The 15,128-nt window shown below is 39.5% G+C and overlaps 2 protein-coding genes across 2 annotated transcripts in view; both read right to left on the bottom strand.

The window, feature by feature from the left end:
- Positions 1-435: 435 nt before the first annotated feature.
- Positions 436-7,792, bottom strand: LOC141361617 (alkaline phosphatase-like). Its single transcript, XM_073863175.1, has 11 exons — positions 7,249-7,792; positions 5,327-5,443; positions 4,679-4,794; positions 4,350-4,524; positions 4,046-4,218; positions 3,682-3,822; positions 3,369-3,438; positions 3,076-3,210; positions 1,140-1,331; positions 944-1,060; positions 436-866 (listed from the first exon to the last, which is right to left on the bottom strand). Exons 1-11 carry the CDS (start codon positions 7,313-7,315, stop codon positions 574-576), a joined length of 1,596 nt encoding a protein of 531 aa, XP_073719276.1. The 5' UTR covers positions 7,316-7,792; the 3' UTR covers positions 436-573.
- A 1,768-nt stretch (positions 7,793-9,560) lies between these two features.
- Positions 9,561-15,128, bottom strand: part of LOC129438740 (eukaryotic translation initiation factor 4 gamma 1) — a 42,440-nt gene continuing 36,872 nt past the window's right edge. The window contains 11 exon segments of the mRNA XM_073863174.1: positions 9,561-10,828; positions 10,910-11,050; positions 11,138-11,219; positions 11,602-11,739; positions 11,865-11,963; positions 13,433-13,514; positions 13,666-13,791; positions 13,879-14,051; positions 14,454-14,579; positions 14,661-14,910; positions 14,989-15,098. Coding sequence (XP_073719275.1) covers positions 10,647-10,828; positions 10,910-11,050; positions 11,138-11,219; positions 11,602-11,739; positions 11,865-11,963; positions 13,433-13,514; positions 13,666-13,791; positions 13,879-14,051; positions 14,454-14,579; positions 14,661-14,910; positions 14,989-15,098 — 1,509 coding nt within the window. The 3' untranslated portion in view covers positions 9,561-10,646.

Genomic DNA, 15,128 nt, shown 5'->3' with positions numbered 1-15,128 from the left:
CACCCCTGATCTAGACAATGCAGTCAGCCAGCTTCCATATACCTGTTGTGAGGTGTAATGCAAACACACGCATGCATATACACACACACACACACACACACGCACACACACGCACACATGCACACGCGATGACATCAACTGATTTATATTGCATTTTTTACATCAATAATCAGTAAGTCACCGACATGATGTTATTACTCCTGCATTTATTTATATACACATTTATTTAAAAATTTTTACATTTGGCATATTTATACATTTATTTAAATACAATCTTCCATCAATATGAAATGACTTTCTCTATCATCTTAAATATTTTGGCTATGTATTCGTGAGAAACACTGTATATTATAAATGTATATGTTCATTTTTAAAGCACGTGGCCGTGGCCGTTTTTTAAGCTCAGTTGTTGATTCAGAGGAAAGTAGCTGGACGTTTTATTTAAAAAAAACAATTTATTTGGTCAATTGTTGATGTACACAAGCACATAGACATAAAATGTTGAATTTTCTAATTTGTTACAAACCAGATCATTATTGATGATTAATTGATGAATAATTGAAATCGTCTCTCTCAGTACAACAGAACGGCCGTCATCACACTGAACAGCAGTGACATCATACTCCAGAGGGGCGTGTCTGGGGCGGAGCTTCCTGGATCAGTATTTGTGGGCAGGACTGGAGTGCAGTGTTGCTGATTGGCACCGATGCATGCTGCGTAGGCCATGGCGTGTGCGATGTAGTTTTGCTCATAAACACCCTGAAAGAGATGAGCCATGGGACCATGAGCAAACAGGGCCACATCTTCTCCTCCATGAGTCTCAGTATCCAGCGGAGCAGCTGACTGCTGAACATAGTCCTTATTGGCTGAAGAAGATAGAAAGAAAACACATTTATACAGATTCACACACGATCATCTATAGTTGTGATATAAAGTTTCTTACTTGTGTCAACCTTGCGGATGTCTGGACGCTTGTTGTTTTGGATTTTGTGACCCGGGCCGTTTCCGTACATCAGGGTGGTGTAGGGTAAGAAGTCCAGTCCAAAAACAGGAGATTTACCTGAGAAACACGCACATGATGGACAGATCAGATTTATTATATGATACCGTATGCACTAATAAACACTAAAGAAAATTACCCAGAATGTTGTTTCCTCTGAAAGGATACCCATTAAAGTTAAATGAGTGGGAGTGGTCAGCCGTGACGATTGTCAGAGTATCGTTCTCATTGGTCAGCTCCAGGGCCCGAGCTACAGCGTTCTCAAGAGCAACCGCTTCATGCAGTGCCATCGAAGCTCGACTCTCGTGATGACCCTGATCAATACGTCCACCTATTAAAAGAATCTGAGTTGATTAAATAAGATATAAACACAAAGATCAAACCTGATAATGACTGGATTTAATGATTGATCGATGTACTGATCGATCGACTGACCAATTTAATGATCGATGGACTGTTTGAATGATTGATTGACCGATTCAATGATCAATGGACTGAGACTGATTGATTAATCGATTGACCAATTTAATGATCGATGGATTGATTGATTGATTGATTGATTGATTGATTGACCGATTAATGGTGGACTGGTTAATTCATTGATTGACAAATTCAATGACAGACGGACCGATTGATTGACAAATTCAATGATTGATGGACTAAGACTGACTAATTAATTGATTGACCAATTTAATGATCAATGGACCGATTGATTGATTAATCGATTCAATTATCGATGGACTGATTGATCGATTGACTGATTTAATGATCGATTGACTGGTTGGTTGAATAATTGATTGACTAATTCAATGATCGATGTACCAATTGATCGATTGACCAATTTAATGATCGATGGACTGGTTGACCGACTGACCGATTTAATGATCAATGGACTGGTTGGTTGATTAATTGATTGACTAATTCAATGATCGATGTACCGATTGATCGATTAACCGATTTAATGATCGATTGACTAGTTGGTTGATTAATTGATTGAACAATTCAATGATCGATGTACTGATTGATCGACTGACCAATTTGATGATCGATGGACTGGTTGATTAATTGATTGACTGATTCAATGATTGATTGACTGATTGATCGATTGACCAATTTAATATTCAATGGACCAATTGATTAATTGATTCAATGATCGATGTACTGATTGATCGACTGACTAATTTATTGATCAATGGACTGGTTGATTAATTGATTGACTGATTGATTGATCAATTGACCATTTTAATAATCAATGGACCGATTGATTAATCGATTAATGAACTGATTGATCAATTGACCAATTTAATGATCGATTGACTGGTTGATTAATTAATTGACCAATTCAATGATTGATTGACTTATTGAATTATTGATTGACTGATTGATTAACAGATTTAACAACCTCCAGACCGATTGATTAATTTACTGACATATTAAATGAGCAATGGACAGATTGATTAACTGATTGATTGATTCAAGGACCGACAGACCAATTGATTAATCGACTGACCTATGACGGAGAGACCTATTGATTAACTGATTTAACATAAAACGGCCCGACTGATTAATTGATTGACCGATTCAATGATCGATGGACTGATTGATTGATTGATTGACCAATTTATTTATTGATCAATTGACCATTTTAATAATCAATGGACCGATTGATTAATCGATTAATGAACTGATTGATCAATTGACCAATTTAATGATCGATTGACTGGTTGATTAATTAATTGACCAATTCAATGATTGATTGACTTATTGAATTATTGATTGACTGATTGATTAACAGATTTAACAACCTCCAGACCGATTGATTAATCTACTGACATATTAAATGAGCAATGGACCGATTGATTCATTGATTGACCGATTCAAGGACCGATGGAACAATTGATTAATCGACTGACCTATGACGGAGAGACCTATTGATTAACTGATTTAACATAAAACGGCCCGACTGATTAATTGATTGACCAATTTAATGATCAATGGACTGATTGATTGATTGACCAATTTATTTATTGATGGACTGATTTAATGATCAATGGACTTATTGATTAATTGATTACCCTCCACAAGCAGGAAGAATCCATTTGGATTTTTTTGCAGGATCTTGATGGCTTTCTCTGTTGTCTCTATGATCGAGGGATCCATGCGGCTGTCTCTCTCCACATCATACCTCAGATCGCCCGGCTCAAAGAGAGCTACAAAAAGAGAGAGAAAAAGAGACAGACAGAGAAAGACAGACAGAGAAAGACAGACAGACAGAACATCCATATAAATGTGGAGACATCTGAATGCGATCAGTCAGCAGATCGTGAAACTCTCTGAGTCTGAGTGAAAGTCTCTCTCTCTCTCTCACCCATCAGATAATCAGTTTTTTCTGGGTCTACAGCATCAAAGTCAGTCTTATTCCACACAAATCTGGCCACCTGCAGCAAACACATCACAGTCAGTCCACAGGTAACCTCACATGTGTAGAAGATGCGGAAATATTTTTTCTTGCGGCTTACCACATCATATCAAAAACTGCACTGTTACATTACTTTACTTAAACAGTTACATTCTTTAAACATTCCTGATCTAATTAATAACAAGTTATGATTATTTTCAGACAGCTGTCATATAGAGACACTTTTTAACATCACATTTCTCACACATTTCCTTTTCTTTACCTTCTCCTGCTTCATGCCGAGCCACTCATTTATCAAATTTCGCTTGTCTTTTCTTTGACCCTGTGAGCTCACATCGGTGGGATACTCGGGGTCTGGATTTCCTTTAGGTGTCATGTACTTCCGACCGCCTCCAATTATCACCTGCATAAACACAACAATGGTTTCTTCTTGAATTCATCCAAAATCCAAAGCTTAAAATGGTCTGAAGAGGTCATGAGAAACCTGTGACATTACATCACACATGTGTAAACGTTAATGTGTTCTAATCAACATCAGAGGCCATACTGACCTATCAATCAACAGTTCATCTGAAAGGGTTAAAACAGTGCTGGTTACGTCAATTTGTCTAACATCACACACTCACATCGATGTCAGTGTTAGTGATCAGTTGAACGGCGATATCCACACATCCTTCATTGACAGCAGATAACGGGAGATCAGCATCGCTGTACCACGTGCGGCTGGCACTATGAGCGTATGAAGCTGCAGGTGTGGCGTGTTGAACACGGGTCGTCGTCACAATGCCAACAGACTTCCCTGCAGAGAAAAACTGCTTTTACTGGTGATGCCTTCAAATCTGATTTTATAAAACAATTTTAAAGAAATTATTATGAAAGTTTTCACTAAGGTCAGATTTAAGGTTTGGTTTAGTCTGGATTGTTTTGTACCTGCATCTTTAGCCCATTTAAGGATAGATGTGACTTCATTTCCCTTCTGTGAGCGACAGACGCCGTTACGAGCGGCTGCATTCACACCCACAGTATTCAGATTAGTTTTCACCCCACACAGATATGCAGTACCAGTAGACGCACTGTCTGGTATCTGAAAATCCACAGAGTAGACCTACACAAACACACACACACACACACACACACACACACACACACACACACACACACACACACACACACACACACACACACACACACACACACACACACACAGTAAATTACACTGTTTGTCATTCAGAAGTTATGTTAGGGGTGTGTGTGTTTACCTTTGCAAGGCCCACGTATGGAAATGTGTCCATGTTCATGACGGTCTCTTCTCCTGTACGGTTCTCCATCTGACCCTTCAGGATCCGGGCAGCTGTGATGGTGGTCACACCCATACCTGCCCAAAATAATCACAGCCCATCAGTCTTTCTGTGTGCAAATGGGTTTTATTTGAATAATTTGAGGTATTATCACGCCTGGCATGTGTTGCCTAATTTAAATCAATGTGACATTTATGCATTTGGTTGTTTTATTTTAAAGCAGCAGGAACTTTCCACGAAACAATGGATATAATATGTGCATGTGTGTTTGTTTAAAACTGGATTGCGTTGAAATGGGGCGGTCTCAACCGGGTCATGAGCTGCAGGCGGTAAGTAAAACTGCATAAAATGTCTTTGTTTTGTTATCCAGAGATAGTGGGATAATGTTTGTATGTGTTGCTTGCTCGTGACTCGCTCATCCCACTGGACACCTCCAGGATTTCATGCTTTTCCGGAAACCATCCCTAAAGCTGATCTCTCTTTTAAAACTAAAAACTCTTCAAAGATATGAAAGATGTAATACTACTCTACAGGTACTCAAGATTAACATGAGATGAGCAGAAACAGCGTGTTATGGGAGCTTTAAAGGGTGTAATACATTCATCTTACCGTCTCCGAGAAACAGCACAATATTTTTGGCTACATTAGTGTTTTGTCTTCTGGCGAGAGCTGAACGCAGTGTACTCTGTGCTAAACTCCTCCAGAACTCTGGGTTCTCCTCTTCAACTGAGACAACAACAAAACATCACACACACATGAATGCATTGACAACAAAATGATAGTTTTCACATACTGGGGCTAGTTGTCACGTGGAAGTGGTTATATGAATCTATAGCAGCTTATCTTTGTAACTAGATTAAGAGTCAAAAGTCCAGCTCTTAAAGTCACTAGAGTTGTATGATGCACATTCATTTTGTGACTATACATACTTAGCAATTTTGTAATATCATTAAGGACAAACAAAGTCAATACTTCAATGATATGAAACTAATCAAGTCCCATAAAAGAAATGTCTGAGCAATAACAAATCAAAAACATCTTAAAGATGAACGTGAAGTGGCTCCTCTTGAATGAAAACTGAAGTGGATTTAATTCACTTTGAAGGCAGTAAGCTACAGGCATTGATTTATAAACCCAAACCCACCCACTCTCACTTCAGTGTGAAGTAAAGATGGTTATCTAACACGCCCCCCACCCTCTCAAAAATATGATGATACATCAGCTGCAGTACCACTATTATATCACCATGGCATCACGTCTAAAATAACCTCCTTGTAAAACCACGGTGCTTTATGATGATACCACACAGCAAAATCTTCAAAGTTAAATGAACACTGCTGGGTGTATATATTGTCCCAAACTTACAATGTTAAAAAGTAACACTAAAGCTGCAATCTGTAACTTATCCTCTATCATCATCTCAGTTTGAAACCCAAAATTGCATTTTAAATCTTACTTGTAGAGTCATTTTCTTACTTTAGGTTTAGATCGATGTTGGCTGTTTTAGTCAAAGTCACCATTATGGTGATTAGTGTCCGCTTTAGTTGCTATTTTTTCGGCTATAACTTTGTCTGTTTAAAACATGTCTGTCATGGCAAATAAAAGACAACAGTTCAGTTTTATGGTGATGGTGGATAGTACATAATGTCAAACATCCTCATCTAGAAAATGTATGTATTATTTTAGTGTTTTCACAATTATCAGAACTATCTTTCTCTGTCAATAATATGATACTACATTACGAGATCAAGCACTTTTATAGCAGTTTGTCATTCTGAATAATTTTGAAACACTGACAAATTAAGCACTGTATGATGTAGTCACACAAACATCAAGAATCAGAGTATGAATCACAACAATGGTGACAATAAAATGAAAAGCTTCGTGCTGCAATGCATGCTGGGTATCAACAAATTACAAATCTCATTCAGACTTCCAGAATGCACTGTGGCATAAATAATGACAATTTTTACCATTTTTTTGTCACCATTGTTGAGATTCATACTCTGAATTTTGATGTTTGTGTTTCTACATTATACAGTGGTCATTTTTTAAGTGCGTCTTAATTAACAAACTGCTATAAAAGTGTTTGAACTTGTACTGTAGTATCACATTATCGACAAAAAAAAATCATTCCGATAAGTGTGCAAACACCAAATCAATACATAATTTTTTAGATGATGTAGACTATATGCACTAAACACCACCATAAAATTGAACTGTTGTCTTTTTATTGCCATATCAAATATGTTTTAAACACACAAAGTTATAGCAGAAAAACGAACACGCTATAAGTTAAGTCCAACTAAAACAAACACGGATCACAATAATGGCGACTTTAAATGGAAAAGCCAACATCTAAATCTAATATTTACATGATACAGCACATTAAAAAGACTGTCATGACAATACCATGATAATCTGAAAAACTGTGTAAGGGACTATACTTCAGGTGCTTCAATAACATGTTACAAAGTTGTAATTATTAATAGTTTGACCAGATAAGAGATGAGTTTGACCAGATGTCTTACCTGGACCACAGGTCACAGACACCACAGCCAGCAGATAACAGACAATGGACAGATGGACGGTAACCATGGTGAGAGATGACAAATGGACTGTCAGAAAGCACTTTTACCAAGAGAAAGTGTCTTGTGAGACATGTATGGTTCATAAACCATAAATCATTTCTGATCTGTGACCCTTAACCCTCTCGTGATGTAAACCACTTCTCCACCAATCGCCACAAAGATCAAGATCAGAAAATGATGACCGTTCACAGCAGCGGCTGTCAGTCTTATAAACAACACAACTGAATCAATCTCAACACTCAGCACTAAAAAAAATAAATGAAACATGAAAAATACATTAAAATGAACAGAGTATAAAGATAAGAAATGACCTTTCACCTTAATCATTCAGTGTTAACAAGATTATTAGATGATCATATAAAGATTTTAATGGTGTAAAAGTTCAAGGACTGACAGATCAGCGAGACTCATAAAAGAAGAGAGACCGAGCTTATGTAACACAGGAAATAAAATCAGTGAGGATTGAGAATAAAGAGTAGCCTAAATAATCCACACACCCATAAACGTGAGCATTAAACAAATGTGTTCAAGTCTTTATAAAGGAAATATTGTGATATGTCTCATTATCCTATAAATAACAAACGTGACCCAGCTGTGAAAACCCAGCTAAAGTCATGTCTTTGTGATTCACTGTTTTCTACTTAAACTCATTTTATATATAATGTAATTATCATTCTGTAAAAATATAATCTTGATTAGGATCGAAATTAATGTGAAATCAAACTTTGGTGAGACAATTAGATTGAGACAATTTTACAGACAGGATCACAAATGTGCAAAACTAAAAAATGTGAAATTGGGTGAAGACGGATGAAATGATAATCATGCAGTATTTGGATTAACATCCCACTATTCTGTACATGTGACTGATGTGCAATGTACAAATATTAAATGCATGTGATATTTCTATATGCATAGTGCAATTATATATTTATATATATTTAAGTGCACTATGCATTTAAAAAAATTGTGTATTAAACATTAATTTGTGAGATAACTTGAATTCCCTCATGTGACAAACTTTTATCACTGAACGTTTATCACTGAATACACCACAATACATTATTATACTGTACAGTATTCAGAAGTGGATATCAGAAAATCATCAACGCTGTACAAACTCTGCTGATGTCTAAAGTTTATAGGAACAGAGTGATGACAGATGTGTTTATAAAGGAAGCAAAAGGTTTAAGAGTAATGTTTGCAATAACAGAATCTGATAATACATTGATGAGGTGACAGCGCCATCAGGTGGTCAAGAGATGAACGGACACACTGTGAATTTACCAAACAAACTAAAATCCTGATAAAATATGACAAATTACTGAGAAATGTTACCCTGGACCACAAAAGCAGTCATAATGGTCATTTTGGAGATTTATACATCATCTGCCGAATAAATGAGCTGTCTATTGATGTATGTTTTGTTATGAAAGGACGATATTTGGCCAAGATGCAACTATTTGAAAAATCACCTTTAAAGTCCAAATGAAGTCCTTACCAATGATAAACACATCTTTGATAGATTTACGGTTAAAATGTACAAAATATCTTCACGGAACAAGATCTTTAGGAATATCTAGCGTTGCAAATTCCAGGAAATACAAAGGCTGAAAACTCTCCATGGGAATATATGGAAATTAATAGGAATAAACTGGGAATTTGAAAAAAATGCAGAGTTGCCTTTAACAGGGAACTTAAATGTAGTTAAAACTTTTTTGAAAAATAAGTCTCTTATGCTTATCAAGCCTAAATTTATTTGATCAGAAATCCTTTAGAAACGATTTCTGAAGGATTTTTCAGAAATCCAGGATTTATAAGCGCAAATATCAGGATTCTTCAAAATTTGTATTACCTTGCATGCATGTCTGCTCATGACCAAACAAAATGTTTGTTTATTTATGTGTGTATATGATATAGTTTTTATACATTTCCAAAGTAATTCCCATAAATTTCCAATTTGAAACGTTTTAAAAATTTCCCTTTTTTTACCCATTTGCAACTCTGGAAATATCGTAATGAGGTTTGGCATATAAGAAAATCTTTAATTTAGCTTATGAATGATTTTGTAGTCAAGGGTCACAATAGGTCAGGCTTTCTTCAGATTAAAAACTGTAAATGAAAGGGTTCGTCTCTCAATCACACTAATGCAAGTCAAAATCCATATCCGCTGTTCCCGAGAGATCACCATGACAACACAGCACGACAAAAACTCAAGTGTGAGACTTTGAAGACCAATAAGAAGTGTCAGGTTTGTACTTTTTCCATTGCAATATTCTTTATTATCTTTCCAGTTTCAAATGTGAAAAGAAGCATTAATTTCTCTTAATTAAATACGTAAAGCAAAAAAGAGAAATATTTACAGAATTTCATTAAACTATAACCAATAACTAGTGGAGATTCATTTTACAAGCTCAGCTGGCTGGTTAAACCGCAAAGAAAAGAAAACAAAAAAAAAATTAAATACGGAAAATTAATAAATGGCATTAAGGTTAAATTTTTATTACTGAAAAAGCAAAACAAAATCTTTATATACAGGGCGCCCCTGAAATGCAGGAAGCTGAAAGGCATGTAGTACTCAAATCTCTCTCTCGTCTATACTCCAGCTCTCGTGTATCAAGGACTTTATTTTCTTTATATATATTCAAGTTGTAATTATTGATTTGTTTGATGAAGTCCACTACAGGTGCACAAGTGTGAGAAACATCCACAAACTCTCCACTCTTTTTTTTATTGAAGTTTTCTGATATTTTGTGTACGGGAACCGTTCGTCACGTCCGACGGAAACGTCCCGAGACCAGCAGCAGCAAAAAGTTTAAAGTTTTCGTCTCTAGCACTCGTCACGTTCAGAGCCGTCACCCGACGTTGGCCTCTGAAGAGGAGACGCTATTTGCATTTTTTGTTAGATTTTCTGTCATAAAAAAGTAGAAAACAAACAGCTGAAATCACTCGGCTAAATCAACACGGAAGGAAAAGAGACCTCACTTTTCCATCCGTTACAGCAACACACACGCGATCACTCGCTCCAAGCAAAACCACATCTGCCGTGACAAAATAAAGGCTTTCAAAACAAACTAAATAAATCAAGGATTCAATGCAACAATGTCATCAACGTCCGTCTCCGTGACGGCAGAAGCACGAAACAGGAAGCGGCGATGCTAACGGCTAAAATCTTCGGCGAGCAGGTAAGGCTTGTAATCCTCTAATACTCTTCATTTTCATTTCAGTTCAACGGCATTTAAATTCGAAATTAAAAGTAAAAACGTCTTAATGTTTTATTATCGAAGATCTCATTTCACTTGATCCTCCTCCTCCTCTGTAGTGGGCGTGGCTAAACTCTAGCTGTTGTCTGATTCGTCCTCAGCTTCGCGCAGCCAGGTAAAGAAGGCGGTGACAGATTTGAGGGCGACGCCTTTGCCCTGCTGTTCTGCTGGGTCTTTACTGGACTCCCATTTATAAAAGCCATCTTCTTTAATAACGTCCTCGTCGTACAACACGTCAAAAAACATCCGCAACAAATCTGTAGAGGAACACAGAAAGAGGTTTGATTGATTGAATATGTTAGTGGATATCTGGAGTGATGTTGTTATTAAAGACTCACTGGGCGGCTGCTCCATCTGCACCATCAGGTTCTGTAAAGCGTAAAGCGCTTGAAGCTCCTTCTGTTCATCTTTAATGTAGCGCTGGAGCAGCTTGGACCGCTGGATCATTTCCTTAGTGTTCACTTTATACGGATTCTCACCTTAAAAAACACACAACAGCATGAGATCAAACGTGAACTAGATGGACAACATCCCAAGTGTTTATTTTAAGTGCAGCATGGACTCACAGATGACAGCTGACTGACAGACCGCCATCATCAGCGCTCTCACAAACCCATTAGATGAAGTCTGCTGCTCGTCCAGATTGGCCTGCGGAGAGGATAAAGGGTGTGAAGTCGACACGAGCACAGAACGCAAACCTTAACTAGAATACTACATACACACCAAACAAATTTACTCACGATTAATCATTATGCAGCCCTAATGTAAACAACACGAACATACAATGAATCATAAGTTATCCAGAGATAGTGAGATAATGTTTTGTGCGTGTTGCTTGCTCGTGACTCGCTCCTCCTGCGGTACACCTCCAGGGGGTCCAGTTTATTCATTATTTATAAATCTGATAAGACTCTTCGGAGATATGATGGATGTAACACTACTCTACAGGTACTCAAGATTAACATAAGATGAGCAAAAACAGCATGTGCTATGGGAGATTTAACTATCAGACTGAAACTTCACACTGTACCTCCACCCAATCAAAGATCCTCTGGTTGTCAGCTTTCTCCTGCAGGAGACGATCGAGTTCTCTGGAGATCTCATCTGGACTCAGAGATGATTTACTGCTCTTTCTCACACACTCCTCACCCAGAGTGAACTCCACTGCCTACACACAAACGCACACACACATCGTTTCCATTATTCAGATTTTAAACCGGTTTAGTTGGATTTCTAGAGACGTGATGAGTTAATGATGTGTTGACACGACTGATGACAACACTTGTCTCTAACCTTTTCAGTGACAAACTTATTCACATCCTCGTCTTCAGGAAGGAAGTCTTTCCAGCTAAGCCCCGCCTCTCTCCACATTGTCCCCACCTTCTTGTGACTCTGAAAGAGGAAGACAAGGGTTTAAAAAAAAAACACAGGCATGTACACATACAGGGCACAACCCCCCCAATGTACATTCAGAGATAATGTCAACACACAAACATACCACGCGCAAGGGCACATGCATGTAAGCACCCACGCATACAAGCAAACACACATGCACACATACAAGCAAGCACGCACGCATACAAGCAAGCATGCACGCACACACACACGCACGCACGCAAGCACGCACAAAACCAAGCAAGCATGCACACACACATACAAGCAAGCAAGCATGCACACACACATACAAGCAAGCAAGCACGCACGCACACATACAAGCAAGCAATCACGCATACAAGCAAGCACGCACGCACACATACAAGCAAGCAATCACGCATACAAGCAAGCACGCACGCATCCAAGCAAGCAAGCACGCACGCATACAAGCACGCACGCACGCAATCAAGCAAGCACGCACGAACGCAGACAAGCAAGCACGCAAGCACGCAAGCAAGCAAGCAAGAACGCATACAAGCAAGCACGCACGCACACATACATACAAGCATGCACGCACACATACAAGCATGCACGCACGCACGCATACAAGCAAGCACGCACGCACGCATACAAGCAAGCACGCACACATACATACAAGCAAGCACGCACACATACATACAAGCAAGCACGCACACATACATACAAGCAAGCACGCACACATACATACAAGCAAGCACGCACACATACATACAAGCACGCACGCATACAAGCAAGCAAGCACGCACGCATACAAGCAAGCACGCATGCACACACGCATACAAGCAAGCACGCACGCACGCACACAAGCAAGCAAGCACGCACGCACGCACACAAGCAAGCAAGCAAGCACGCACACACACAAGCAAGCAAGCACGCACGCATACAAGCAAGCAAGCACACACACATACATACAAGCATGCACGCACACATACATACAAGCATGCACGCACACATACATACAAGCATGCACGCACACATACATACAAGCATGCACGCACACATACATACAAGCAAGCACGCACACATACATACAAGCAAGCAAGCACGCATACAAGCAAGCAAGCACGCATACAAGCAAGCAAGCAAGCACGCATTCAAGCAAGCAAGCACGCATACAAGCACGCAAGCACGCAAGCACGCAGACACACAAGCAAGCATGCATGCAGACACAAGCATGCACGCATACACATGCGCACACGCGCACACACACACACACACACACACACACACACACACACACGCATACACATGCACGCACGCATAAACATGCAAGCATACAAGCGCGCTCACACACAAACAAGCAAGCACGCACGCACGCATACAAGCACACACACATACATACAAGCACGCACGCATAACCATGTACGCACAACCGCGCACCGAAAGCACGCATGTATACACACAAGCACATACAAGCACGAACAGACGCACACACATGCACATCGTACCATTGCTTTACAGAGAAGCTTGAGAATCTCTGCCAGTAAAACTCCAGCTTTCCCAAGAGGTGACAGAGGTTTCGCCACTTCCCTAAAAACACACAGAGAAAAGTTTGTATATATGTGAGGAGACTCAACATCTTGTTACATCAAAAGCTGTTAAAAATGTTTTTATTCATGCCAGGTGAGTTCAGCATTCAGTCTAGAAAGAGATGTGATTCGGTTTGAGTGACAGGTCTCACCTGAAGAGCGATCCCATGGGAATCCCACCATCAAGCAGCACAGGACAGATCAACTCAGCCAGATACACCCATATATGAGGAATATCAATCGCCATATCTTCTGCAACCTCCAGGACCTCCAACAATCTGGACCGATACAAAGACACTGACTGACACTCATATTTAACACATTGAACCTCAGTCATGATGATATAAAGTGAGTCTCTCTCTCACCCTTTATAATACTGTTGTGTTGAAAGCGCTTGTGTTTTGAGTAGTTGGTGAAACAGTAAACCCATGTGCTCTCTGGCGATGGTGCTGCGCTCCAGAGTCGATTCAATACCCGTCCTCACAAACACACATAGCAGGGACGCGCAGTTCAACTCGGTTACACACTGCAGCGCCTCCTTCAGGACAGGAGAATAAAACAACACCAAAAACGGGTTAAAAATATTAAAAGTATGTGATTGATTAATGAGTCTGTATTTGTTTAATTGTTGTTGGGTTTTCATAAATATAGTAACGAGGACGAGATTAAAACTTTTATTAACCAGCGTTCTTTTGCTTCCATCATTGTCAGGGTTGCCAGATCATTGTAACAAAACCAGCCTAATGGCTGTTCAAAATTAGTCCAAAAACATCCCAATGACTATTCACAGCCCAAATAACAACTCGGACAATGCCATCCGAAGGTTGTGCAGGAGCATGTGACGTCACAGACCAACTAATCGATAATAAAAACGATTATTATCGATTAATTGTTGCAGACATAAACTACATCAATGTTTTATACATTCTTAAGTGTTTACCTTCATGTCATTAATGTGTAAATATTCCTCTATGATGGCAGTTGATTTCTTCTCTAGTTCTTCTTCGCTCAGAGCAGGTTTAGTTGAAACAGCAGGTGGAGTGTGGACCGTCTCTCTCTTCACGACACACAGACACACACTTCAGTAAACATCTCAACACTTTTACACACTACTTTATAGATGTTTTTGTGTGTGTAACTTACCAACGTCACGGTTGCCGCGGTCTCTCTCTCTCCGCTCGTCCGTCATGCTGGACACTCTTCGGACCGTCTCCGCGGGGCGCTGATCTCGCTCCCGACTCCTTTCGTCCTTGTCACGGCTAAAACTTCGCTTGCCGACCGCAGGACGATTCCGGTCCAGCCGGTCAGATCCGCGGTCGTCACGACGATCGTAGCGGTCGCCACCCCGATCCGGGCGCTCATCGCCGCGGTCGAAGCGATCCCGACTGGAGCTACTCCTGCAACATACAGAGGGAATCGTAAGAGGCAGGGAGATGAGGGATAAACGTCCTTCAATGATGAATGTGACCTCTGACCTGTGAGGAAGCCTTCTGTCAGAGTCGACATTTGAGGATGAGGAAGATGAAGCAGACTGCTGAAGAGCTGAGAAACGGTTTAGATTGCTCGGGCGGCCGGGATCTTGGGCTGAAGAAGTCACGCGTACACAAGCAGACTT

The sequence above is a fragment of the Misgurnus anguillicaudatus genome, chromosome 24 (assembly GCF_027580225.2).
Source record: "Misgurnus anguillicaudatus chromosome 24, ASM2758022v2, whole genome shotgun sequence".
Classification (NCBI taxonomy): Eukaryota; Metazoa; Chordata; class Actinopteri; order Cypriniformes; family Cobitidae; genus Misgurnus; species Misgurnus anguillicaudatus.
Note: the sequence above shows the minus strand (reverse complement) of the source record. Positions and strands in the feature narration are given on the sequence as shown.

Bases quoted from the DNA above. Each gene is read 5' to 3' on its own strand.
- LOC141361617 (XM_073863175.1), bottom strand. From the start codon at position 7,315: ATGGTTACCGTCCATCTGTCCATTGTCTGTTATCTGCTGGCTGTGGTG. The intron at 1,332-3,075 runs GTAATCAATTAA...TTCTTTTAATAG, and splicing joins ATTCTTCCTGCTTGTGGAGG to GTGGACGTATTGATCAGGGT. The intron at 1,061-1,139 runs GTAATTTTCTTT...CGTGTTTCTCAG, and splicing joins CAGAGGAAACAACATTCTGG to GTAAATCTCCTGTTTTTGGA.